Source organism: Musa acuminata, chromosome BXJ3-3, assembly GCF_036884655.1.
Source record: "Musa acuminata AAA Group cultivar baxijiao chromosome BXJ3-3, Cavendish_Baxijiao_AAA, whole genome shotgun sequence".
NCBI classification, from domain to species: Eukaryota; Viridiplantae; Streptophyta; class Magnoliopsida; order Zingiberales; family Musaceae; genus Musa; species Musa acuminata.
Genome location: NC_088351.1, coordinates 28,642,052 through 28,668,374, shown reverse-complemented (window position 1 = coordinate 28,668,374; position 26,323 = coordinate 28,642,052). Strand labels below are relative to the sequence as shown.

The 26,323-nt window shown below is 36.9% G+C and overlaps 4 protein-coding genes across 9 annotated transcripts in view; 1 reads left to right on the top strand and 3 right to left on the bottom strand.

Moving 5' to 3' along the window:
- The first annotated feature begins 5,081 nt into the window (after positions 1–5,081).
- LOC135633199 (transcription factor bHLH153-like) lies at positions 5,082–6,055 on the top strand. The gene is made up of 5 exons (XM_065142390.1): positions 5,082–5,237; positions 5,329–5,391; positions 5,480–5,545; positions 5,643–5,690; positions 5,797–6,055. Exons 1-5 carry the CDS (start codon positions 5,082–5,084, stop codon positions 5,920–5,922), a joined length of 459 nt encoding a protein of 152 aa, XP_064998462.1. The 3' UTR covers positions 5,923–6,055.
- A 1,415-nt stretch (positions 6,056–7,470) lies between these two features.
- On the bottom strand, positions 7,471–11,473 carry LOC103978506 (uncharacterized CRM domain-containing protein At3g25440, chloroplastic). 2 transcript variants are annotated; one of them, XM_009394324.3, is made up of 5 exons: positions 11,335–11,473; positions 10,852–11,242; positions 9,005–9,406; positions 8,154–8,663; positions 7,471–7,772 (listed from the first exon to the last, which is right to left on the bottom strand). In XM_009394324.3, exons 1-5 carry the CDS (start codon positions 11,430–11,432, stop codon positions 7,764–7,766), a joined length of 1,410 nt encoding a protein of 469 aa, XP_009392599.3. In that variant the 5' UTR covers positions 11,433–11,473; the 3' UTR covers positions 7,471–7,763. The 2 variants fall into 2 exon arrangements, with proteins under 2 accessions (XP_009392599.3, XP_064998461.1); XM_065142389.1 differs by having other exon boundaries at positions 10,900–11,242.
- A 145-nt stretch (positions 11,474–11,618) lies between these two features.
- On the bottom strand, positions 11,619–12,406 carry LOC103978505 (calmodulin-like protein 3). The gene has a single exon (XM_009394323.3). The coding sequence runs from the start codon at positions 12,373–12,375 to the stop codon at positions 11,704–11,706; it is 672 nt and encodes a 223-aa protein (XP_009392598.2). The 5' UTR covers positions 12,376–12,406; the 3' UTR covers positions 11,619–11,703.
- A 710-nt stretch (positions 12,407–13,116) lies between these two features.
- LOC103978507 (eIF-2-alpha kinase GCN2) overlaps positions 13,117–26,323 on the bottom strand; it is a 49,618-nt gene continuing 36,411 nt past the window's right edge. For 4 of the 5 annotated variants that reach the window (XM_065142385.1, XM_018823643.2, XM_065142387.1 and 1 more), the window contains 12 exons: positions 24,310–24,390; positions 24,176–24,232; positions 22,534–22,665; positions 22,374–22,457; positions 21,320–21,428; positions 21,117–21,253; positions 20,457–20,558; positions 16,561–16,646; positions 16,369–16,471; positions 16,149–16,271; positions 14,287–14,425; positions 13,117–13,437 (listed from right to left, as the gene is read on the bottom strand). In XM_065142385.1, coding sequence (XP_064998457.1) covers positions 14,315–14,425; positions 16,149–16,271; positions 16,369–16,471; positions 16,561–16,646; positions 20,457–20,558; positions 21,117–21,253; positions 21,320–21,428; positions 22,374–22,457; positions 22,534–22,665; positions 24,176–24,232; positions 24,310–24,390 — 1,125 coding nt within the window. In that variant the 3' untranslated portion in view covers positions 13,117–13,437; positions 14,287–14,314. Of the gene's footprint in view, positions 13,472–14,286; positions 14,426–16,148; positions 16,272–16,368; positions 16,472–16,560; positions 16,647–20,456; positions 20,559–21,116; positions 21,254–21,319; positions 21,429–22,373; positions 22,458–22,533; positions 22,666–24,175; positions 24,233–24,309; positions 24,391–26,323 lie in introns of all 5 variants that reach the window. The other variant, XM_065142386.1, reaches the window with a different exon arrangement.

The following is a 26,323-nucleotide window of genomic DNA, read 5'->3' as shown; positions in this document are numbered from 1 at the left end:
TATAATCTTATAATTATAAATATTAATTTTAAGAAAAGAGATAAATATTTAATTATTTATAAGGGTGGTCACAATAGTCGAATAAATTTTTTTCTCACTAGAAAGGTAGATAAAGTTATTTGTAAAACTTATAAAGTTACACCCACATAAAGTTTGATGAATGTTGATAGTATTAGATATTTACTCTATAAAATAAAATAAATTAGAAAAAATTACTAAAACTAGATAGTGGGATTTTAAAGTTGATAACATAAATATTTTTAAGAATAAGATGAAAAGTAAGATGACTTGAAACTTAGATAATGATAATATTAATATTATTTGGATTACGATGACTAATAAGATTAGGAGTTTAACAAAGAAAATTCTTGGTACTACTAAAGATAGAGATATAATCTTAAGAAAGAGTTTATGGTGATACAAGATTGTTTAAAAAATAATTTTTACTAAAAAAACAAGTTTTAAAGATTATTAAAATTATAAAAATAAAGAAAATTTAGAAGATATAAGAAATCTAAAAAAGAGGCTAAAAAAGTGATTAGCATGATAAGATTTAAAGCTTATATTAATTTTTTAAATTAGATACTAAAGATGGTATATATATATATATATATATATATATCCAATTGCTAAAGTTAGAAAAAAAATTAGTAAAATTAGATGGATTAAGGATTAAGATCAAAGAATACTTATTAATGAGATAAAGAAAGGATAAAAAATTAATTTTATAAACTATTTAATGATTATTTTACATAGGACTTAAATATAATGATAAATAATAATGGTAGATTTAATAATAATAGATTTATTAATAAAATTAAAACTAATAAAGTAAAAAAATACATTAAAGTAGATAAAAATAGTTAAAAGTATGGCAGCTGATGGTCTCCCTATTGAGGTCTAAAAATGTTTAGTAGATAATAAAGTAGTAGTTTTGTTAATTAGCTTATTTAATAAAATCATAAGATTCAGAAGGATGCTTGATGAATGAAAAATGATTTTTAATATCATTTTATAAACATAATTATGATATACAAATTATTTAAATTATAGATAAATTAAAATCATGAGTCTGAAATGTTAAAAAAGAGTTATTGAAAATAGGATAAGGATTAAAATAAATATATCTAAAAATTAATTTAATTTTATGCTTGAAAGATCAACCATAGAATCTATTTATTTATTAAGATAATTAATAAAAATTATTGAGAGAAAAAAATCTATATATGATTTTTATTGATTTAAAGAAAGCTCACGATAGGATTCTTAGATATTTAAGGTGGGTTTAAAAAAATATATATATATATATATTTGTTAATTATATTGATGTTATTAAAGATATGTATGATAATATAGATATCTATAGTGTTAAAACTATAGAGAGTATGTCTTGTAAGTTTTCTATTAGTATAAGATTACACCAATGATTCACGTTATAGAGATCGCTATATTTTCACATTGATAATGGATGAATTTACTAGTCACTTATATGATAGACTTTCCTGATGTATGTCATCTACCGATAATATTATCTTAGTTGATGAAAGCTTAAGTAAAATTAATTATAAATTTGAGTTAGTGAGGTAAGCCTTAAAAATTAAAAGTTTTAGATTAAGTAGGAATTAAAACTGAATATATAAAATATAATTTTAGTGATTCTAGAAATAGACTAAAGAATATAATTAAATTGTATGAAAAAAAAGTTCCTTTAAATAAAAACTTTAAGTATTTTGGATCAATTATTCAAACGTTAGGAGTCATGTGTGATCATTGGATATTTTCGATATTAAAAGAAATATTTTATAAGATAATTATGAGGCCGATAATGCATTATGGATTTGAGTGTAGGATATTTAAGAAAAAATATATAAAATAATTAGTATTAGTGAGTTGAGATTGTTAAGATGAATGTGTGAAGTTACTAGGAAAGATAAAAAATAATATTTATATTCATTAACAACTAGATATCATTTCGATAGAGGATAAGATAAGAAAAAATCATTTAAGTTGGTATGAATAGAGAAGACATGCAGATGTGATAATCAAAAGAGATAAAATAGTTATCGTAAAAGGATGTAAAAAGATCTTAATAAAAATTATAAATAAAAAAATTAAATATTCTAAACTTAATTAAATATATAATATTTTATAGATTTCATTGATGATAAAAAAAAGACTTATAATTTTATTATTATTGTAAAAATAAGATAAATTATTGATGAGTAAAAGTAAGATGAGGAGAAGCTTCCTCTGCTGTATCTCTATAGTTACCATCATCATCCTTTTGCAAATGATTCAATCCGAGCTTACAGTGAACACAATTAATTATATGACAAATTGGTGTGTCATCTCAACCTAAAGTATACAAAAAAAAAAAAGAAAAAGAAAAAGAAAAAAAAAATGCAACAATAGAAAGGAAAAGTTCGATCACGATGACAAGTTGGGTTTGATGGTGGACCGGGCAATAAATTTGTTCTTATCAAGTTTGCTGGTTGGAGATCAATGGTGATTATTCAAAATGCTTGCAGGATAGGATAAGATAGGATAGCTTCTTTTTTTCTTCCCCATGTTCTGCTTTGACTTGATGTTGTTGACCTTGGAAAATTACTTACTTTTTCTATTTGGTGAATTCTTGGACTTGGAATTCCTCTCATAAAATTTGATCCTCTTGAATTAATAAAAACAGGCTTCTCCGAGACAATCTAAATCGAAAGTAATAAAAACAGGGTTCTTCTGACGTCTGACATATAGATTGATGCGTGCAAGCAGCACAAGTATGTCGAGTCACACTCCAAATAATGCTGCAAAAAATTAATCATCATGAATCCCAATCTCAAGCAAAATATCTTAATGATTCCAATCTATCTATATTATAAAAAAATATATGTTTTGATGAGGGGCTGTGCTCATGCATCAATATCCATCCAGTCTTTTACCATGTGTTTGGTGCATGTTCTTTCTCCCAAGCATGCATCGATGTAGCGTAGCACAGGTTTTTTTTTTTTTTGACAAAGTTGCATATTTAGCAATCTAAAATTTAGACTTTTTTTCTTCTTCTTCTTTTCCCTCTAAATTTCAGCTTAACATATCCGTATAGTTTATCTCCATTAAAAAAAAAAAAACAAAAAAAAATATGATCCTGTTTGATAGTTAGGGGGCAAACGTGTTATTTTCAGACTTTGGGGGAGGACTAATAAGTAAAACCGTTAGGCTTGACAAAGAGAGATCTGACGGCAGGTTTTCGTTACGCGTGGCGTGAGGGAGAGCGACGGGCGGAGCGAGGGAAGGACGTGGGTCCCGTCCCGAGTGGGGGAAGAAAGGTGTGTGGTCAAACCTGCCACCACCGCCTCGACCCTTTTTCTATTATTTTTGGTGGGCCCCGTCGCAGGTAAGGGTCGGTGGTGAGTCCCGAATGACGCACGAGATGGAAACGGAAGGGGACGCCGCGGGGGGTGGGGGACCCTGCCACGTTATATGATGTATGAGCCGAACCACATGACATGAGGGACATGAATGTGTTTCTGTTTTGGCTTTTTATTTCCTTCCTCCTATTTTTTATTTTATTTTATTTTATTTTATTAAGAAAACAAACAAAAAGAGAAGAAACATTGGGGCTTTTGTTTCCTTCCTATCTCAAAACACCTTTCCTTTGCACCATATTGCAAATATATGAAGAACAACGATATTTGGAAAAACCTTAAAGCAGAATATGAAGCAAAGTATAGAAATCCTGTTTGGATGTCTTCGATGTGATTCAAGCATTGTTTTAGCATCATATAATTCAGTGAACATACAACAAAACCAAGATGGGATGGGATTGAATCTTTCTTTCTGATCCATACAGACGAGTGCGTCTGCATGGCTCGGTCTAAGCCTACAACACCCTACGACTGGTGAAAAAGAAAGGTTTGGGGGAAGCTTCTTGACGATTTCCACGGGAAGACGAGAGAGATGGCCAAATTTAAGGGGATGACATCAACGCTGCAGGGGCAGCGGACCCTACCATGGGTTGGATATTAGCTGTCACAAGACGAAATCCTTGAAGGTTTCTTCTTCCCATGTCCAATCTCAACGTGACTTCTCTCTTTGGCATCGCTTGTGCTATGTGTCGATATAAATGAGAGCCACAGCCCTCTCCCCATACTTAAAACCCCCTCCCACCCCTCACCTGTAGCAAGCTCTCTCTCCTCCTCCTCCTCCTCCTCCTCCTCTGTCACACTACGGTTCATTTTGATCAAGAATCAGGCTCATCTTCCATGTATTTCTGATCCTGGTAAGTATCCATCTCTCTCCTTCCATCTCTCGGTTATTACTTATCACTTCGGACCTTAGGAGGTGTCGGTAGGTGAGAGATGGAGGACACAGACTAGTGACGCTACTCCTTGTGGTACACTCTTAGAGCTTATTGGGAGGGAGGGACCTAATGTAATATGAATCATAGAACATGGGGAGGCAAGTGAAGGGATCTTTTGACACTAAGAATGCCCATATCTAGTACGCAAGTGCCATTACAAGCTTCTCTAAGCCTAGTTTGGGATCCAAGGTGTAGCTGTTGACAATGATGAGTTCAAACAGTTCATTTCTACTACCAACAATATCTCCGGACCAGGTCAGTATTTTCCTAAGCACCAAGGTCACAGAGGGCTCTAATTTGATGGAGTTGATAAAAAGCTCTCTCTCTCTCTCTCTCTCTCTCTCTCTCTGTGTGTGTGCCTAGTGACGTTTTCAGACATGGGTGGGTTTACCCTGTGATGGCATCTCTAGAAGCAAAAGGTAAAAAGGGTGACAAGGAAACAGATGCAATATAATCGTAGGGAGTAAGAAGACGAGCACAATATAATATATTAGAATAGGAGGCAGCAAGACGGGAACGAGGAGACGTACCATTTCGTCAAAGATTAATCGCAGCACTTGGTCAAAAGCTGACGGCCATTCTGATAAGATCTTGCAGTCTCGAAATCTGACCCAGAATACACGTTTTTTTTTATCTTCCGGGACAGGAGCTCTTAATCCACGCACTTAACACGAGATGTCCGTGACAGTGTAGCAGCAGCAAGAAGAAGAAGAAGAAGAAGAAGAAGATGATGATGACAGAAGTGGCAGATCACAAACGAGCAAGCCATGATGGCTTCGTTCTTCGCGACATGAGCGGTTCATCGAGAAGTCACAATGACAGCAGTGGGGGAAAGAGGCCCAAAACTAGCGATGGTGGAAGAGGAGCTGCTACGTCCACCAAGGTCTGTGTTCTCTTCTCTTCCTGTGATGCTGACATAAACTTGCAACGATAGGGTGTTCGGAATGATGATGGTGTTTAAGACGGGTGATCAGGAGAAGGACAGGATGGGAGAGAGAGTGGCAAAGCTGCAACAACTGGTCTCGCCTTTTGGGAAGGTTGGCAGACATCAACCCAGTTCTGTTGGCTGCACAGCAATACTTTTGTTACCACCTCAAATTTTGTTATTGCTTTCTGTGAATGCAGTCAGACACAGCATCTGTTCTTTCGGAGGCCACTGCATACATTAAATTCCTCCATGAACAACTCCAGGTTTCCCCTCCCTCTCTTAATCTGCTGACAATCTACAGTCCCATCGGTATTCTTAGCTCTCTCTCTCTCACATGTCATCAAACCGTGTGCATCGCAGGTGCTCTGTGCTCCATATCTCAGGAAGGCAATGACAGGGAAGATGGAGGTCAGCTCTCTCTTCAATCGAATTCTCAGTTACTCAGAGAGATTCAAGGTGGGTCGCAGACCCCTTTCGCTGATAACCATCTCTTTCTCTTTGTAATGTGATCCAGGGGGATGATCATTACAGCCTCAGAAGCCGTGGCCTGTGTCTTGTGCCGCTGTCCTCCACATTCCAGATTGCCCGAAGCAATGGCGCTGATCTCTGGGCACCAGTAAACACGAATAGAAAACCATAGGACTACTACTTGCTCGGGGCACTGTAAAAGGGCAGATGGTTTCTAACTCGATTCATTTCATTCCCTCTACTGACCTGAGAACTCCTGTTCATTGTAGATATCTTACACTCGTAACCTGATATTGTATTTGTCCCCTGCTGGTTGCATGTTTACTACTGTGAGCTGATCTAGTGATCACAAAGGTGTAAAGTGTATGAAGCAGTATCATTTCCAAGACTTGCTGCTCAAGGAGATGAGAAGTTTAAAAGGATGACCTCAGTGCAAGAGGCTCCTGCGCATGTAAAGTCTAGAAGAGAGTAAACAAAATCACAATTTGAGTTAATGCCATGCGAGAACCTGGATCGAGTACTGGACCAGTCATTCGGTCTTCCAGTTAGATCATTCCAGTGAGAGGCTCAATCACCATTCAGAGGGATAACATCAAAGTCCCAGTTCATCTCGTGTTCCTTGGCAGCAGCAGCTAAGAAACATCTTGTGCTGCACTCAGAAAAAAGTGAAAACCTGTACAGTGAACATAAAACAGGACAAATAAGATGCAAATTTTAGATTCCACCCTTTCGACTGTCATGTAATAAAGAGTTTCTTGTTGTAACAATCAGTGTTATCAATGATTTGAAACCTTGGATAATCTAAACTAAGGGCCTAATATGACTGGATGATTGTATGAGTGCAAAGATATATATACATATATATGTATAATATATATGGATCAAGGATAGGGGCAATTTGTTAGCACCAGTAAAATTTAGAATGTGCACAGGAAAGACAAGATAATTTTAAAGATCTAAATCAAGCTTCATAAAAGATGACTCACCATTCCCGTCTGTACATACATGTGTATAGGGATGACTATTCAGCCATATGATCATTATGTAGTTCACTCACCTTGATGAAGAATTTGCTTATCCCGCACATAATGCACCAGTGTAGAACTGCCAGCTAGCCATTAAACCATCATGTCAAGACTCTTGGAGGTGAGAAATGCACAAGAGAAAACCTTCAGAAAGCTTGGTGACGTAATAGTCACTGAAGCAGCATCGGTTAGGGCCTTCCCTTGGATCAAAATAAACAAAATCACAGGAATAATGCCTCTGAATTCATTTTACATTCCATGTAGCTCCAGTATCTTGCTTCAATTAGAAACCAAGAAAAATAACATAGATGTATAGAGGTGATGGATACCAATTATACCAAGAATAAGAAGTTAAAAAGACTGTTCATCAAATTATAAAGATAGATACCAATTCTGTGGTGATGGAAATTGTAAACACGGTTTTCATGTCGCCCAGGATCTGGATTTACTGCAATATCAATGGCTCACTTATATATTCTCATATATATATATATATATATATATATATGAATATTCATTTATATTTTATATGTTGTACAACATGGCCATGATCATACAAACTGGATGTCAGATAAAGTGAGATATACTATTGTATCTGAAAAGGCAATTTAAACAACAAGATAAAGAAGTATCTGAGCTTAAATTTTTGTTGGTTGCAGCATCAACAGGGATGACAAGATTAATCATGATAAAAATGATATGAAAATGTAGCACATTTCTTAAATTCATTGCAAGAAAATCCAAGGCTTCAGTAGCTGTGAAAGATTGAGATATCACCATTTTAAGAAAAAAAATGCTTTGTTCCCATGATGTATAGCATATCTTTCCATAGCTGGACGCAAGCTCGAAAAAACAAAAAAGAGGAGCATCACTTTCTATGTAGCTGGCCTCAAATATTTACTTTCTGGTCAAAGACTTGCGGTGGTTTGTTGCTTAAACTCAATTATCTCACTTTTCTTTTCTTCTCCCAGTGAAAGCCTCAAAGAGTCTAGCATGCCTGCAGAATGCCACAAATAGAAATATAAAATGACACGAGACAGAAGAAATATAAGGCATGCCTTCACTCTATGCATTTTGCAGGTTTTATAATAGCAGACCAAACTTTTACATTTGGTTGAATATATTGAACACAACAATGCAGCTAAAGGACTCAAAATTGTGAGAAGATATGAATATCTAAATTAATTGGATAAATAATGAAGAAAATCAAATATGATGCTTCTCAAGAGCAAATAAAGAAATTTCATTTCATTTATTTTTTATTTCCACAATGACTGTGCAAAATTAACTGCCTGCAAAGTCAAGTTGCAGTGTGAGGGTACAGTTTCAGCGCAGCATTTCAGAACAAATATCTCAGGATTGGTATGCATGTACTCACAGTGTTTTCTTCATCTTCCGAATTCACTTCGAAATCCAACACTGGTTCTCCTTCAGAGTCAATTTCAACTGCCCCGAGTTGTCCGTCATCAGAATCAGACTCTGCTTCTGAAAGAGATGTAGCTGAATTGTCATGAGACAAACAGACACTTTCTTCATCGCAAAAATGTTCAGACATATCATCACTAGCTGATGAGCAAATTTCATCATCAGAATTATCATCAGACATGTCATCATCACCAGTTGAAGAGAAATTTTCTTCATCAAATAGACTTGCAGAAGCATCATGACTGGTTGAGTTGATACTTATGTTCTCAGTTGAAGGTGGCATTTCTGATATCCTAGCTTGGGGCCCTTGTTTTCCATCCCCATAAACCAAATCTGCATTCCGAAAGTTTGGGTCACCATAGAGTGCAACATGTCTGTAATAAAGTTCAAGTTCCTTCTCAGATATTGCAATAAAGTGCCTTACTGTGTCCAATGATTGTTCATATTTGGACTTTTCAAGTGCCTGAAAATAGAAAACAAGAAAAATAAGAAAAAATAGATTGGTCACCAAGCATCCTACTTACTGAGGCCCCAGTCAGTTATATTTGTCATACGGGAAAAGTCTACATTTGGATTAAGGTACATGTATCATGTGTGGATTTCAGATGTAGCTTTATGTCCAAATCTTGATACCTTTTTTTTTCCTAGTTAGGGATTCATATCCAAGTGTCATGTCATCACATGATAGCAGTCAACACAAGCAAATGCGGAGCACACTGTAAAATGCAAGATAAGCCGAATATATGCATAAGTGATATCAGGAAAACAAAAACTTAAGAAACAAGGGAGATTTCTGATACATACTTTCTTCTTGGATAGTGTATCAATGGGTGACATAACTTCTGGTTGAACATAGTTCTTTCCCCGATAAAATATTATTGTGTCGCTGCCAATAATTTGGATTGGTATCCCACCACTCAGTCTTGCTAATTCTTTTGCATATTCATGAACTTGGCCTGTTTTACATGGCCTGCAGATGACTTTAACTGTTTCATGTTTTTTCCAGTGCAAATGCATGTTCAATATTACACCTCCAAAGATGCCTCGCCTTCCGATAGGTACATAATTGGACTTCTTTTGGGCCATTTTTTTCAAGTAAAAGCGTTCCTCCCCAGTCAAGACTTGTGGTTTGATCTCTGGACCTTCAACTTTCGAAATTTCATATTTCTTTAGCTTTTCAACCAGCAAGGCTTCCTTAATTTTGGCCTTCAATAAAAACAAGATAACCTTTTACTTTTGTTAAACAAACCAAAGAGGCATGCCAACGAATAATAAATATTAACAAGAATATATTATATCGTCTGAACTCTAGGAGGACCATTAAAAGAACTCATGAGCCAGCAGCAACTGATACTCAACCACATTAATTCAAAAGCTACGGCATGATATCACTACTCACAAGTATGTTTTGCCTAACCATGAATTAAAAGGAACATTATATGCAAGTGTAATCAATAACAACTCTTAACTACTTGGTTATAGAACACATAATTGATATGAGTTAGCTCGTGGTTCAAAAAATACTTCCAAAATTTTGACAATTAGACTTGGAAATGATGCTGCAAATCACAATTGCAAGATATTTCTTACACGAGCATCATATATGGATAAGACCATACGGTTAGATGCATGCGTTCCATGTATTACCAATCTAGGATCTCATGCTCTACAAGAAAAAAAAAAAGAAAAGAAAGGGAATCAAAATGATATTAATCTGGCAGAAAAGTAGGATATAACCACATGGCTATGAATTTCAGCTGATCCTGCTTAAACTTTTATGGAATTTGTCAAGTTTCAACCATTTCAGTGGTTCTGGTTTGATCGGGATACAAGCCTGAACTCATCCATAGATAGATCCAACTAAACACGGAAGCAATCAAGAAGTAAACAACCCTAAAGAACTCAATAAGATATAGAGCTCTGTGTAAGTATATTTTTCTAGCATTGATTTACTCTGTTATTCTTTATATGTAAGTTCTCCTTTTTATCAATGGCTTGATTTGAGAAAATTTCGAATGCAAGTACTCCTATTCTATTAGTTGTGCAATGATTTCAGTCATGAACCTAATGTATTAGTTGGAATATTCATAAATGTTATATATTTTTAATCAATTACGGAACAATATCAATACGATTCTTGTTCGTCCCATTTCAGGGTTGTCGAAGCATAATTAAAAGCCATGTAGATTGCTGAGTATGTTACCTAGAGTAGATGCTTATAGAGAGAACACATTATGACCAAGAAAAAGGTTAGTCTAGAATGATAGAGGAAAGAAGTGACGGGCTCTATCTGAAACAAGCCCATCCAATTTAAATCATCGATGAGATAGATTTTCTAGACAGACCTGAATTTGATCAACCTGGGTACCAAAAGCTTGGAATCTTAATAGAACATGCACAATACAAAGAGGAGACAGAGGTAGGAATTTTATGAATTTCAGACCCTATATTGGGCATTGAAAGTTGGGAGTTTCAACAAACAGTTGATGCGCAATATAAAGAGGCGACAGAGGAAGGAAACATACTCTGAAGCCAAAACAAATGAACAAGAAGAATCTTAAGGGTGCTAGACTTTGGGGAGCAGTATATGAATAAAGAATGCGATCATCTAAAAAGGTTATAATCTTTGAAGCTATCTGTTAAGTTTATACCTTCTCCATCTTATACTTGATCCGGTCCTCCGCGGTGGGGAACCTCACCTTATTCTTCTTGCCCTTGGGCCGGATTCTTCGCGGGTCCGTCTTGCTCGCCTCCCTCCTCTTCCGCCTCTCCCGCTTCCGCTGCAGCTTCAGCCTCTTCTTCGTCCGGTACTTCCCCTTCTTGGGCTGCTCGATCTCGTGGGTCTCGAACCGCGGCTTCCCGTCGTTGAGGACGAGGTTGACCGAGCCGTGGCTCAAGCTCCGCTTAACCCAACGAACGTGGAACGGACCGAGAGAGACAACAGGAGACCTGTCTTTGGAGAGCACGAAATTGACCGAGGCATAACTCAAGCTCCGGGCGACAAACCAAGTACGTAACGAATCGAGAGGGGAAACAGGGGACCTGTCATCGGAAAGTGATTGAGATAACACGGACGAATCGAAGAAGAGGAGGGGGAGAGTGGGATCAGGGAATTAGGGCTAGGGTTTAAGTACCAGGAACGCAGGGGAGGAGGAGAGCAATGGAGGCGGATTCGAGAAAGATGCCACCTTTTACGTAGTTTGGGGAGGAAAAGAGCAGCGCGACTCCCCATCGCAGCGCTCGCCTACGGCAGCGGGGTCGAATTGAGCGAATCATCACCGCGGCAATATACGAAGTGGCGTTCCGAAACGACCCTGGAAATTTAGTTGACTTGTTTAAAACTGGTTTATCGGTTACGTTGACTAAGGTTGACTTTGAGACTTGATCTCAACAATACACAGAGACTAACAACAAGAAAGAGAAAACACGAAGCCATTTTGAGAAAAGAGCTCAGGAGATTCTCCCGTCATCATCGTCACTATCTACACTCACTGCAGCCATTACTAACTGCTGGCCGCGAACCCTCCCCCGTTCATCATCTGCCTAAACTCCTTGAAGTCCACCATCCCATCGCCATCCACGTCCACCGTGTTGATCATCGTCTTGCAGTCCTCCGCGGTCCTGCCCTGCTTGAGACCCAGCGAGGCGAGCACGGAGCGCAGCTCTTCGACGGTGATGAACCCGTCCCCGTTGCGGTCGAACACGTTGAAGGCCTCGCGCATGTCCTCCTCCTCCTCGTCCCGCTCCTCCATGATGGACCGGTAGAGCGTGGCGAACTCGTCCGAGTCGACGTACCCGTCTCCGTTCGCGTCGATCCGTTCGATCATGGACGCCAGCTCCGCCTCGGGGACGCGTATGCCCAGGTTCCGGAGAGAGTCGCTGAGCTCTTCCTTCGTGATGCGGCCGTCGCCGTTGCGGTCGAACATGTGGAAGACCGGCTTCAGCTCCGACGGGTCCATGGATGGCGCGGACGACGCCGGCCTCGCCGCCACCGTGGAAGCAAACGAGGCAGCCGGGTTCTCATGGCTCGGAGAAGAAGAAGAAGAAGAAGAAGAAGAAGGCGAGAGGAGGAGGGAGGTGAGCTTCTTGGGGAGGAAATAGAGGAGGCGGCTGATGAGGCGAAGGCAAAGGAGGGAAAGCCTTACGAGGACAATTGGCAACGGAGTCAGTTCCATTGCGCGATCTATCGTGTGGTGCGAAAGGACTGGCGGTAGCGACGAGCTTTAAAGCAGCCATGTCGCCCTTCGCCTCTCGTCCCCACACGCTGTTGCCGGCGGAGTTGGTTTAGCGCAAGCGCGTCGGTGGGGAGTGTTACGCGCCGTAGAAAAGGCAGAGACGGCTGGTGGAGACCGCAGCGCCGGATTCGACGGCCCGCGCAGTGGGGCGAACGCGGGAGGCGTCGTCACGCGGGGTCCGCCGCTTCCCGGGATCTTATCCGGTGCGCCCACACGAGATGACTAGGGATATCAACGGGTGAGATTTCTCGGATGTTTATATGTACTGGAATCACCCAAGCTGGAATAATACAGTATCATTAATCAAAGTTAGCACGGATATGAAGGGAAAAAATTAATAAGCAAGAGGAATTGATGCTAAGAAAATATTAAAAAACAATAATTGTAGTCTTTGTGGGTTCACAGAGACGTTTGGTAGTTTAGGTCGACCTAATGAACTATTTATTATTAGGTGACCTAATGGATTATTTTATTAAAGCAAAATAAGAAATATCCATTGCAAAAGATGAACTTTTAAAGAAACGAACATATATATAACACGAAAAGTACAAACAAATAAAATATTGTATTACATTTATATATAAATGTCTTTTAGAAAAAAGGAATAATTCTAACATACTATCTGCTAAATAATAGTCAAATCAAGTCAGAAAAAGTGGAGACTTCGAGAAGAGGGTAAAATGTAGAGAGTAATAGAGCTTTGAAGCATATTAAAAACAGGTCCTTGTTGATACAACAACATCAGTTCTATACATCTTTTAAACGCAGAAGAAATGTCACAACAAAAAGGAGACAATATAATAGGGGAAATGCTAGTTACTGTTTTATATTTACATGAAATGTTCAAAATTTGTAAGAAATGAAAGAATAGAACCATAGCTGCTGCTGCTGCTGCATTTGGCGTAAAAGGACTTCATCTACAAGTCAACAAGCAACGATATATCCAGTAGATGGAAAAATTGCCTTCCTAATTGTAATTTACACTTCAATCCTCAGCTGCGGCTGCAATTGAACAAGCAACCATATATCCAGTAGACTACAATTAGCAAGGGGGGTAAAATAACTAAAATTAGTTTAGGTGATCAGATATTAGTGAATACTTGTATCGATAGCATGATAAGAGAAAATGCAAGCCATTCATGTAAGAACGTTAAATGATCTTATGTGGTTCTGGTTTAGGTTCGCAAGTTGTGCCACCTGGAAAACAATCTGGACAAACCTCTTGTTAAGTCGGATAAAATGAATTAAAGTTAAGTTTAGCATCACCCTAATCTGAGAAGAAATTAAGTGGGTAATCCAAAATCGAATATGATAAGAGGGTACCAAAACAGTAGACAAATTAAATATATCATTTGCCAATATCAGATTGGATATCAAATCCTAATGTTAATGTTGGCTTAAGCATATTAGTTTTCCTTGCAACAAAAATATCTTAATATATTCAAGTTATGAACGGCATTCTTAATTCATACCATAAATGAATGGAACATTACGATATTCATCACGATGATATATCTGTGCATTAAACATGAAATATATAAATTGCCCACTAGTCCACCTGCAAAACTCCTATCCAATAGCTCTAACCTTGGCTCATATAGGACAGTTTATTTAAATCATCATCTTTCCTGAATTCAAATCTGTTAGTGACTTTGGATGACAAGTACATAACAATAAACCAGCGAAAATGTACCACACAAGAGGCTTAATTGCTAAAGACATCTTTATCTCAATTATTTTCCCACTGTAGTTGCTATTACTATCTTTTATCGATAAGGGCTCTGGCATTATTTGGAACATGATGTATGTCTAACACCTCACACAATCTTGAAGTACTCAAAGGAAACAAACCTGTGAAAGACTTGAATGTATGAAATAATTAAGTCCATAATGCAAGGTTCCTGAACTGTGTAGAAATTGCTTCTATTAAAAACTTTATAACATCCTCTCTGTTAACTTCCTTCTCTTTCTTCAATTCAAGATGACGAACCTGGAAAAACAAGCACTTGAGATTTCATAGATAAAGTGGCAAAGTGAAAGGCAAGGAAATGCATTATCTAACAGAGCATGGAGGATGGAAGAGAACTGTGCAACAAATATAACATCTATAATTACCTCTGACATTTTCCTGAAAACATGCTGAATTCAATTCAACATATGTGATATTACACTGCAGCTCTACTATGATGACTTCAAAGATGACAATATGCTACTGTGATACTGTTTTGCGGCAGTAAAATTTGAAATTAAGAAAAAGATGATTCTCAACTTGCTAAGAAGTCAATATTCAGATACTATATATCTATGGCAACTACCTGTGCTGGTAGATGACTGACAATACAAGTGCCATCAGTAAGTCGAACTACACAACCATATTCACATGGGTTTATCGGTGAAAAGAAAATGATGCAAGCCAAAATGAGAAGACAGGTTATAGCAGGACTTGGAACTCTGAAACATCCAACTGATTCAATGAAAAATAATATTTAGTTCGATGAGATCAATTTTTCAACTAAGTATGATGAGAGAACAAAGGAACTTTTTGGATGTAGTGTTGATGAATAGTCAGTCCATCTGATCTGGATACCAGCTCCACGATGAACTGGCACAGTTAAAAAAGAAGTGGAAGACACCATGTGTGATTGCCACCGTTATGCATATATCAATGCAAGATATCAGATCTTGCTTGTGCCAGTTGGTATGGATCAGTTTTTATCAGTCCCACCAAGAACCAATACCAGGTCATATAGGTTGGTACAAGCTGGTGTTGATTTTTTGTTGTTTGTTCTGGTGATTCCAGGCAGTATGGGTGGGCACACAGCCCTACATACTTTCACCTGTTATTGAAACTGAGAGCGGATTGAACTTCAAATCCTTGGATCAACTCACCTATTTTTCCAAATATTTCAATGTATTTTAAGGATTGTAGTAGAAATGATTTCTGTGTGCAATATAACAATGAATGGTGCTCATATGAACCAAGAACATGTGTTCAAGTTAGAATAAATATAAATCTTTGCTCTTAGTTACCTTTTTCCTGTGACGATTGCATTCATCTATTATCTCAGACCTGGGTTACTTTGTTTAGCTCCGTGATGGATTGTGTTTGGTCTCTATTTAAGTATTTCCTGCTCATCTGGGGATATATCAACATATGTCCTAGCTATGATAAGTTGTCCCTTTTATGAGATTCCCTCAACAATACATCCTTCATAAGGATGTTTCACTTGAGCAAGTAGTCGGACAGCTTGTGCTGGCTGCAACCTTGCCAAGAGACTTTTACAGATGGCCATGTTATTGAAGCAGGAAACTCTCATATATAAACAATCGAATAACACTAGGCTTGGCACAAAGACTATTGTTTCCTATGGATTCCAAAAGCAGAAATATAGAAACAATAAAGGCCAAAGCTACTTTATCTGAACTAGAACCAAACACAATTTTGGACCAACTTGCATCAGTATGACAAAGCAGGAAAGATAAATTTAGTATAGTTACCTGCATAAAGCCTTAAGATTCTGTAACAAACATTCTTTAGACAAGCAACAGAGTATACAATCAAATATGCACATTCTAAACAAGTTGCATGAAAAATCAGAGCAGATGATCCAGATGGCAAAAAACTCAACTGTGGAGACTCAAAGATTTTATCATAAATTGCATCTAAAGAAAATGATCAATTTCCATGTAAAATAGTTCTGTAAATATGTTACCTTCACTAGACTTCCTTGTGATAGACCAGCTTCAGTTATTATAATAAGGCATTTAATGTCATGCTCACTTGCATATTCGTACTGTTCTTTGAGGCTCGGGTCTGTCTGGGGAAGAAACTCAGCCTGACAAAAGTCATGGTTTATCAGAATGAGATACCCTTCTAAATTAATGAGTTCGTTTACCAGAGGTGGATGTTGTTTAATTTTTCAGAATCATCACCTTTATGTTGGCTTGCCATAGCTCTGCAACAATTTCCATGCGCTCTGGTAGCAGACCACCCCCGCCTCTTGAACAGACAAGAACATGGGTACTGGATTCAAATCTAAGAAAAGAAGGAAATATGACCACGAGTTTTCTTTCAAAAATAGTCAATTTTTAAGACTGTAAAATCACAAAACAGCACGTAGAAACCTGGAAGGCATGATATCTACTGAAGAATGAAGAAGAATCTTCTCCAATGCAATGCTAACTCCAACACCGCCTGGAGGGATGGATTTCTATCAAAAATAAAAATAATTAGAGAAAAAAATTGCAAAGGACTAGAGTTTGTCCCATTGCTAAATTACAATCTTCGCTCAAGGATTACTTATATATATATATATATATATATATATATATATATATATATACCGACCGGTATACTGAATGGTATACTGCTCGGTATATAGTCCATACCGTACCGAGTGAATGTCGAAACTTCGATATGATACAATATTTCAATACTTGTCTTTGCTTTTAATCACAAAAGTAATTGAGAGAATTGTATAATCTATGAACACAGCAGGAAGAAACATACAGATAACAACAATGAACAAGGTTTAAATCTCATACTGAAACACTTACATGAAGAGATTACACAATACAACTGGAGTTTCTTCTTCTATCCTTATCAAACAAAAGTTTACGGTAACATTGTGCATAACATTGTAGCAGGTCCCTATTTTCAAAATATCTTTGCAATGAGTTCAACCAGCAAAAGAAGAGTTTTGATTTTGGCTTGGCATGAGATGAGTCCACACTTGGAAGACCATATCTTGATCTCATAGAAAAGAAATAAAGGGACAAGGTTTATGAAAGAGGTAATATTTTAAGTACATTATGAATGATCCCAAAGGGGTTGATCATCTAAGCAGTCACTACAGTATGTCTTAGTGGATTTAAGATGACTTTTAGCACACTCTAGGCACATACAAAAACATATAGACACATTGAAAGATATTTGTTTTGTGTGCACCACTATTATGCTTCCTTGATAAAGAAAAATCAAAATGGAAGCAAACAATTTGAAGCATCATTTCTTCACCTCTAGCGATTTTTCACTAGTCCTCAAATAATCAAGTATGTAAATTGTTAGTCATAAGTGCCCTGTAAGCCAATCACGTGAGTGATGACATATGTGACAAAACACGTAATCTTTTTGCTTATTGTTATTATTTGACATTGTATCACTTTATATTGCTTATTGCGTATATGTATATATATTATGATGTTCATGAATCTGTGCAATGAGAATCAGATTATGATGAGATCATGATAATAAGACTGATTCGCCTTTAAACACAGATCCTAAATAATCCTGATCACAGGTTACTCGAGAGGGATATCGAGATAACCGAACAGACTAGTGTGTTATATACCCGTCCATATGATGGAGGCAACTGGTCTCATAGCCGCTCGTGTGGAGATACTAGGGATAAAGTGTAGGTGCTCACTGGAGAATGAGTTCACTAATTGATCCGCTTACGGGATACTGGATGGTTAATGATACCTCATTGTCAGACAACGATTCTATTGTCCCAATGGTGTATCTAGTCCTTAGACTTTAGACATCAAGAATGTCCTGTATGAGTTCTCCACTCTTTGATACCAGACTTATAGGTCTGAAAGTTTCAGATATAGCACAATCGGTCATGAAGAGTGGTAGCCAACCTTACAAGGACTATTGAGTGTTGATAGAGAATCATCCGCTCTCGGTGTCATGAGAGGAATATCCCATGTGTTCTTGCTCAGACAAATCCCTGGCCAGAGTCGTTCGGATTGATAGAAAAAGAGTTCTCTTGGAGAATCCGATTAGAGCGAGACTCGAGTAGAAACCGTATGGGTCTGATAGCACCATGCTCGATATACGATCTTTGGGATATTAGATAGATGAGGGACTATAGGTATACGGTAACTTAGAACAGACAGGTCCAACGGATTGGATTCCTCTGAATCGTCTAGGGACTACGACATGGTGGCCTAGTATGTCTGCAATCATTGAGTCGAGTAAATTATTATGAAGATAATAATTCACTGAGTCAGAAGGAGTTCTGACAGGTATGACTCACAGCTAGTTCGATATTGGGTCTAGAGGGTCACACATATATGGTAGGCGTTGCAATGAGTAGAGGTTCAGATATGAGATATCTACCGGAGCCCCTATCTTATTAGATATCCAATAAACCCCTGAATTATTGGATCCTATGAATGAGATCTAATCAGAGCCAATGAGAGATTATTAGATAGAGATATACTATTCTAAGAGGCTTGGGTAGTTGGATGGAGATCCAATACCCATTAGGGCAGGATCCATTAGGGTTAAGTTGATAGGGGACCTCTATAAATAGGAGGGAACCAAAGGTTCATAGGCTAGAGCCTCTATTGGTTGCCACGTCCTATTCTCCTCTTTCCTTCTCTTCCTTAGATAGCAGGATGATGATTTGAGGAGCGTCGTCGCAGCCCTACTGTGTGGATTACCGCTAGATAAGAGGACATTTGATCTCCTTTACCCTCTCATAGAGATCTATAGGGATTCAGAGATATACAATCTCCCTAGATAACACAATCTTTAATATACGCAGTTCTCAATTTCATGGATTTTACGCACCAATCTTCGCATGACGAACACATCTTTGGGAAATTTAAGAATTTTGTTTTATATTATTTCACTACACATATGATGTCACCCCCTAGATTTTCCTTTCATAAATTTCAAGGATTACAACATCAACTTACTGAATAAATACATTAGAACAGACCGAGCCATAACAATCCGACCATGGTCCAACATAAGTCTGGTAGCCAAAATTGCAATTCTTGGTCTTAAGATTGATAACCGTGTATTTAGACAAACATCTAGCAAACTAGGTCTCTCCCCCCCCCCCCCCCCCCCCCTTTTTAATGGGTATAAAGAAAATACAAAGAACAATTTTATTTGGACCTCTTGACATTGAAAATTGTATATTTGTCCGTTGTATAGTGTAAATACATATGATTTCCCTTAAGTACCCTCCCATGAGCAAGGAACGCCATTTCGCCTGCACCATACTGGGTGGCACCAAAATCCTTGACGTGGAAAACATTCTTAAGGGAGTAGATTTAGGGGCAAGGAGATGATAAGAAAAGAGCGAAGACAAGCCTTAGGAGTCTTTAGTGCAATAAGAAATGATTCCGAGGATAATAACAATATCCTATGCAGTCATCCTGCTTTTCTTCTCAGCCATAATTCATCTAATGAAACACAATTGCAGAGAGACCTCAGTCAAATGCCCAACACATAAACAATATAATAGCAGTTTTTATATCAGGTATGCAGTCTATCCAGAATTTAGATACTGGTCCGGACGCTGTACTGGTTCGACATTAATCCAAAATAAATATACCAGAATAAATTGCTCAGAAAACAAAAAAACTGATGTGTGGGTGCTACTCGAGCATATTTGATATATGACATTACTGGTACTAATTCCAACTCAAACTAGTAAATAACAGTTAGCAAGATTAGCTGTTATAGCCAGTACAATTTAATATATAAATCTTTGCAACCTATGATGACAAACTAAGGGTTTAATTTACTATAAGATATAGAAAATAAAATGTTTTCTTTCATGAACAATTAAGGGTAGTTCTAAGTTCTGACAAAGGATAAAACAAGGAAATCACTGTCTAAGATAGCATAGACATGTCAAGAAGACCTACGGATGCTATACTTATAAAACATGAGACAAGTAGTATTAGAGGTGTCACAAAAGGCAGACGCAGACCTAAAAAGACCTTATTAAAAACTATAAAGAAGAATTTAAATTATATTAATTTAAGGGCATTATTGTATAGGGCTCAATGATGATGAAAGATCTTTAATCCAAAATAGTTGGGACATTATGGCTTGTTGTTGTTGTTGTTATTGTCGCAACCTATAAACAAGCTGAGTTGTTAAAAAAATAAAGGTATCTTAAAAACCTCTATCGACAAAGATCATCATATATTGTATGCAATAGATGACCAAACGAAATTTAATAATTGAAGCAGCTTGACATTGTAAAACTTACACATTCACTATCCCATGTCCACTGAATCAAATGATCATACCGGCCACCAACAGCAAGCAAGAATGCTTCAGAACTCGAAGAGATACTCTCTTTCAAGTATATCTATTTGAAGTTAAGATAGGATCACATTAATTAGATGCAACAAAATGACACACAAGGAAAATCTATCAGATAAATGAAACAAAAAGATAAAGAGAATATCACTGGTATATCTTCCAATAGAAAAAAGTATGCTGTGTATCAAATATTGTAGTCACAACATTTTGGCTAAAATAACAAAAAACAGCACATCAACTACTGTATAGCAAGTACAAAATTAGCATATATCAGATTCCAGTGTTCTGATAAAGTTATATATCAATATGTGTGTACCGACACACACATATATGAAGTACACACATTCATGAGGGTTTGATCATACAAAAGACTAGTTCAATTACTTAAGTTAGAAATTTCTTATTTGTAGTAGTCATCTCTTTTTAATAAGTGCACAAAAGTCAAACAAGAGGACTACATTGGGATTTGTAGTCATATACTTATATCATCTAAAAAATTTTCAAGTAAACTGAGGCTAGCATTATTCAATTTTAGCAAATGATCTCGAGTTGATATTTACAGTTTTCCTCGAGCAACAGTGAACGAGCAAAAAATAACTACTACCTGAAAGAAAAGATTCTGGTAACATGTTTCAGTAGGAGGCATAAGAACATCAATAGAAATACTTTGTTCAATACCCCATATCCTCAAGTATCTAAGAAGAGCCGACAACTCCTCAAGAGCCTTGCTTGTAGGTTTATCTGCAATTCCAGTGATCATAAGAATCATCTTATGTAAAGATCAACGCAGAACTATGAAGACACTACCTGGAGAAAGAGCTCCCCGCAGTCTGGCAAGGGCTTGATCTGCTGATCCACAAAACCTTAAATCTGTTATCTGTAGTCTGTCAACAAGTGCTTCAGAAAGATTAAGGTCCTGAGAAGAAATATAGTCCACATTTTAGCTTATGAGAGGAAAAGAAAAAACTTCCAGCATTTCAATTTATCTGTGCTCTAAATCAAATATCTCTGACATTTCACAACTCCATAATTGATGCCAGGTTGACAATATATTATCACCTTACTACTTTTTTTTTGGAAATAACTTTCTCAGAGAAAAGCTAGCAGTCTTTGAGATACAACTGCAAGCAAAAGCTTTAATAAGTCTGAATGTTGGCCTTTATGCAGCTCATTTTTATCTTGAATTGCACTGTATAATATAATAGATATCATAATTATAATTTTCAAATCCTCCATTATTCCCTGTGTTATGACAAATAACTTTGGTAATTATGAGCAAACCACTGTTTCACAGATCAGCCCTACAACACTGCTCAGTACCATTTTGTATAGGTGAGTTCATATTACACGAGGTGTTGTAGCTACACATGGTGATGTGCCACTCAATGTCCATATAGTGCAATTATTTGATTTGTGTTTTCTCTTGAAATAATCCTTACATTGTTTATGTTTAACATAACTGTCATCCGTTAATTTTTTACCAGATAAATATGATGACATTCATAACTGACCAAAGTAGAATTAGTAAATGGCAGGACCAATTGGAGAAGTCTCAGAAAAAGACAGGAAAGAAGGATGCATAACACTGTAGTTAAATCACATAACGAAGATTGTAAAATTGATTCATAAGTAATAAAATAGAAATGTAATACCAAACCTCAAAGAGAAACACATTTGAAAAAGGTTGAAGCATGCTAAAATCATGCACAAAGTCCAAGGTTACCATGCTGATAAGGAATCAACACGAGAGAGTGCCACACACAAGATACATGTACATCCAAATGTGGGAACACTGACAGGAAGCACATGCTAGCTCTGTGCAGATGTGAGTTTGGCTTTAGGCAAACCAGTAATTGATTACCTGTAGGAGCTGTCGCCGGATAAATTTCCAACTTGATTTACGATTAGTGGACTGAGGACAAGATGAACCAATCACAGAAAGCAACTGCATTTGATCAAAAGAATCAGGTTACGTCATGCATCACCATGGATGTAACGAAGATTTATTATTTGCTATATACCTCAGCTACATTATGTCGCAATTCAACCGGTATTCCTATCCAAGTCCATATGGATTCTAGAACTTGGCCATGATTTAAATGAATCTCCATTGCATTTGGAGGAAAAAAGCGGGCTACAATATCCAATGCCACCTGATCATGAAAGTTTGTTAAAAATCTTGCCACACGAGGTGCACAACACAGGATACTACTATGATTAAGTTCACAACAGTTTAGGAGCTGGATTGAATTACTGATAAATTAAACAACTCATAAATTGGTCAAATTAATCTATGGAAAATATAATTACGCCAGAATTTAGAGAACTACAGTTAACATTTAAGGCTTTCACAAGAGGTTCCAGTGCTGTCCTTGGAGCCCCATTTTTAGATACCTATGCAATTACATAATTATCCTTTATCCTAAATGAAATTCCAACTCAGTAGTCACTACAAGGAACTAGGAACTTTTTCGGCACTACTCAACTCAAACTGTGACGTCCAATTAACATGATAAAAATAAACAACCTTCTCCAGAAAGATGGCTTGGCACACCTAAATTCATCAAGTATTTTAAGTCATCTGGTACATACATTTGGAGCATCATTTATGGTGTACAGTTTTTTCTAAAATTCTGGCTGAAATTCAAGTTGTACTGGGATAGAAGCCAAACCTCAAGAAGGATGATGGAAGGGTACTAATATAAATAAGACAAGGAACCTGATGGAGAAGTTAATTCTAGGCGTACATGACTATAGTTTGATGCAGGGATAACGCGCATTCAGTATACATTGGGCTGCCCATTTTTATATATCCCCAAAACACATAAAATCATGATCCCTTTATTTATTCCTCTCCACTACTATATAGGGCACTGGAGGCAAGCCGAAGCATCGTGCAAAGATTCAACATTGTGAGAGTGAAGAGTAACACCATCTTCATCCATAAAATTTGAGCAGCAATCAAGTTAGGATTCCTCTGGCACAGCAAACCTCTCTATATATTTTGTTGTTGCCTTCATATGATGACTCTTCTCTTTGATGAATCTCTAAACCAATAGATTGCTTTAAGATCCAATCACTTCAATCAATTAATTATGTATTGGTTGAAGATGTATCACCAACTACCAGAAGATCAACGGTATGTGTGGTTTGTTCTTTGATTTAGGGAGAAATGACACAGGAAGAGAGAGAGAGAGAGAGGGGACGGGGCATTCATGCATTAAGGTGTCACTGTGTACTAATGGATTTGATGTTAGTTGTTCGTGCCCATGTGGCTCGTCAACAGATGTTGGGAACATACTGCGGCATGAAATTAAATCTCTATGATCAATTTTTTGTTAAATTCTGGAATTCTTAACTAGGAAAAGTGAACACATTACATTATCTTGTTACAAAAAATAAAAAGAGAAATTTAGAAGTTATTGTGCAAATTTTGTGTCTTTGAGAAGAAATGCATGCAATTACAAGTAAAGACCAGCAAACTCAGCCAGCTTTTCAATAAACCACAAGAACCGATCAATAGAGCCAAACTGACTGGGTTTTACAAAATGAAAAATCTGCAAAACCCTAATCAAGTGAAATCATGTAACATCTATCTGTGAAGGAATAATTTTCTATAAATTAAGCATATTTTAAAAATTTTAGACCACAAAGAGAGAATACCTTAATGACTTCTGCTTCTGTCAGTGATGGGGCACCACCAATAATGTCAAAATCACCCTATCATAGGCATAAAATTAGCAATCATAGAAGTTCCAGAATCAATGTGTGTACCCTGTAAAGTTTGTGTTTAATACCTGAAGAAATCGACTAGGAGTTGAACGGCCAATTGCTCTTCTGTAAACATAAGAAATTTCATACCTTTTGCAAAACGATTTCTGCAGGTAAAACGATGGTTATACAAGAAAAAGCCCTGAAGTAAAGGAATTCCTTTCCAACAAAGGCAGAAAAACCGTCTCCAGAATGGAACATCTACAAAATGGAAATAATACTTATTGCTGGTCGTAATCTTAACCTATGCTTTGAAGTAAAAAACATATGTGGTCAGAAAGAAAAATATTCTATGCTTAAATAAAAATGCAAGAGTGGTTCTCTAGCTGAATAAGTGAATTTACTTCAAATGAGGGCACAATTTTCACATAAAATTCTAGACAAGGGCCATTTAGATTAATCAACCATACCCTTACTGAACACCTATCACTCTTGCGGTCTTACTATGTTGTCAAACAGTAAGCTTTTCTTACATACAAGATTTGTAGTGAAATTTAATCTACAGATTATACATTACAGCACACATTTCAACAATTCAAAATAATCAAGATAAATAAAGTTATGTTTTTTATAACCATCAACACTGTGCATATCTAGTAATAAAGGCTATATCAGTTTAGACCACCAAACAATCATGTCTGTATGTAGAAAACAGTTCTTACACTTCAAACAAATGGACTTGCACAAGTGCTAACAGGCAACTGCTGGGTTTCAATGGCCATCTTACTCAAAGCAAGCACATGATGCAAGAGATACAGATAAATGGCAGTCTATACTTCAAGTTGAAGAAACTAAAGACAATACAAGTAATAAAGCTAAATAAAAGTTGACAATTTATTGTTACCAATAAATTGCTTGTTTGGAGAAAAAAACAAGCTCTTCTGGAGAAAAACCTAGCTTCTCAATAAATCTTCTCTGTAGCAAGAAAGGAAGGCCCAAAATCCAAGATGTTAAGATAAATTTGATAGGAAAGGAAGCTGACACTATGCATAGGCTTATTGTCTAGTAATGGTATAATTCAATATCAGTAACATTACTGGGTGGTATGCCTAGCATAAACATACTGGGTGCTACAACAGCTTACATGCAGACCAGTGATCAACACATTCAGTCCAACAATTTAAAATTTTTGCCTACAGAAATCTGATCAGTACCCTTGTGTCCACAATCTTTCACTCACAATTTTCATCTAAGCAATTTCCAATTAAATTTGAGCCTTCTAAGACCTGTGAAATAGCAGAACCTTGTAGTCTATAAGGCAGGCTTCTCTCTCCTATTGCTTTACAAGATGATCTCAAATGCTGAATGAACAGTCATTCTCTTGAAAGTAGTAGCCAGCTTGACTAGAAAGTTGGATGCTATATTGGTCAAACTAGATGCAGCAATCACCTCGTAAAATATACTCTTTAATATTTAATTGGTATTGTGCAACACAAGATCCAATTAATTCTGACAGATTCTTGGACAATCAAAGGAACATGACCACAAAGTATGCAATTTCGAATAATATCGCCCGGTACGGGCGGTACGTACCGGTCCATTAGCTGATCGGTACACGGACCGTCCGTTATCGGATGGAACGATATATATATATATACATATATATATACTCAACGATGTCGCCTCGCCTCGACGATGTCGCCCCACATGGGAGAAGGAAAAGGCGACGTCGCCGAGGCGATGCAACGTCACCTTTTATAAAAACAATAAATATATAAATATATATATATATATATATATAATATTTTATATATAAATATATATTTATTAATTTATATATATATAAATGAGGAGACGTCGTCGAATTATATATATATATATATATATATATATATACCGAATGGTATATCGCTCGGTATACAGTATCATACTGTACCGAGCGAACGTTAAAACTCTGGTACAATACGAAATTGCATACCTTGCATGACCATAAAGTATAACACAATAGTTATGAGCAGTCTTTTGATCATATGACATCGTATCAAGTACATGCTTGCAAAGGTCTGTGATACCACCACCCCGTCATCTTTTTCTTCGTCC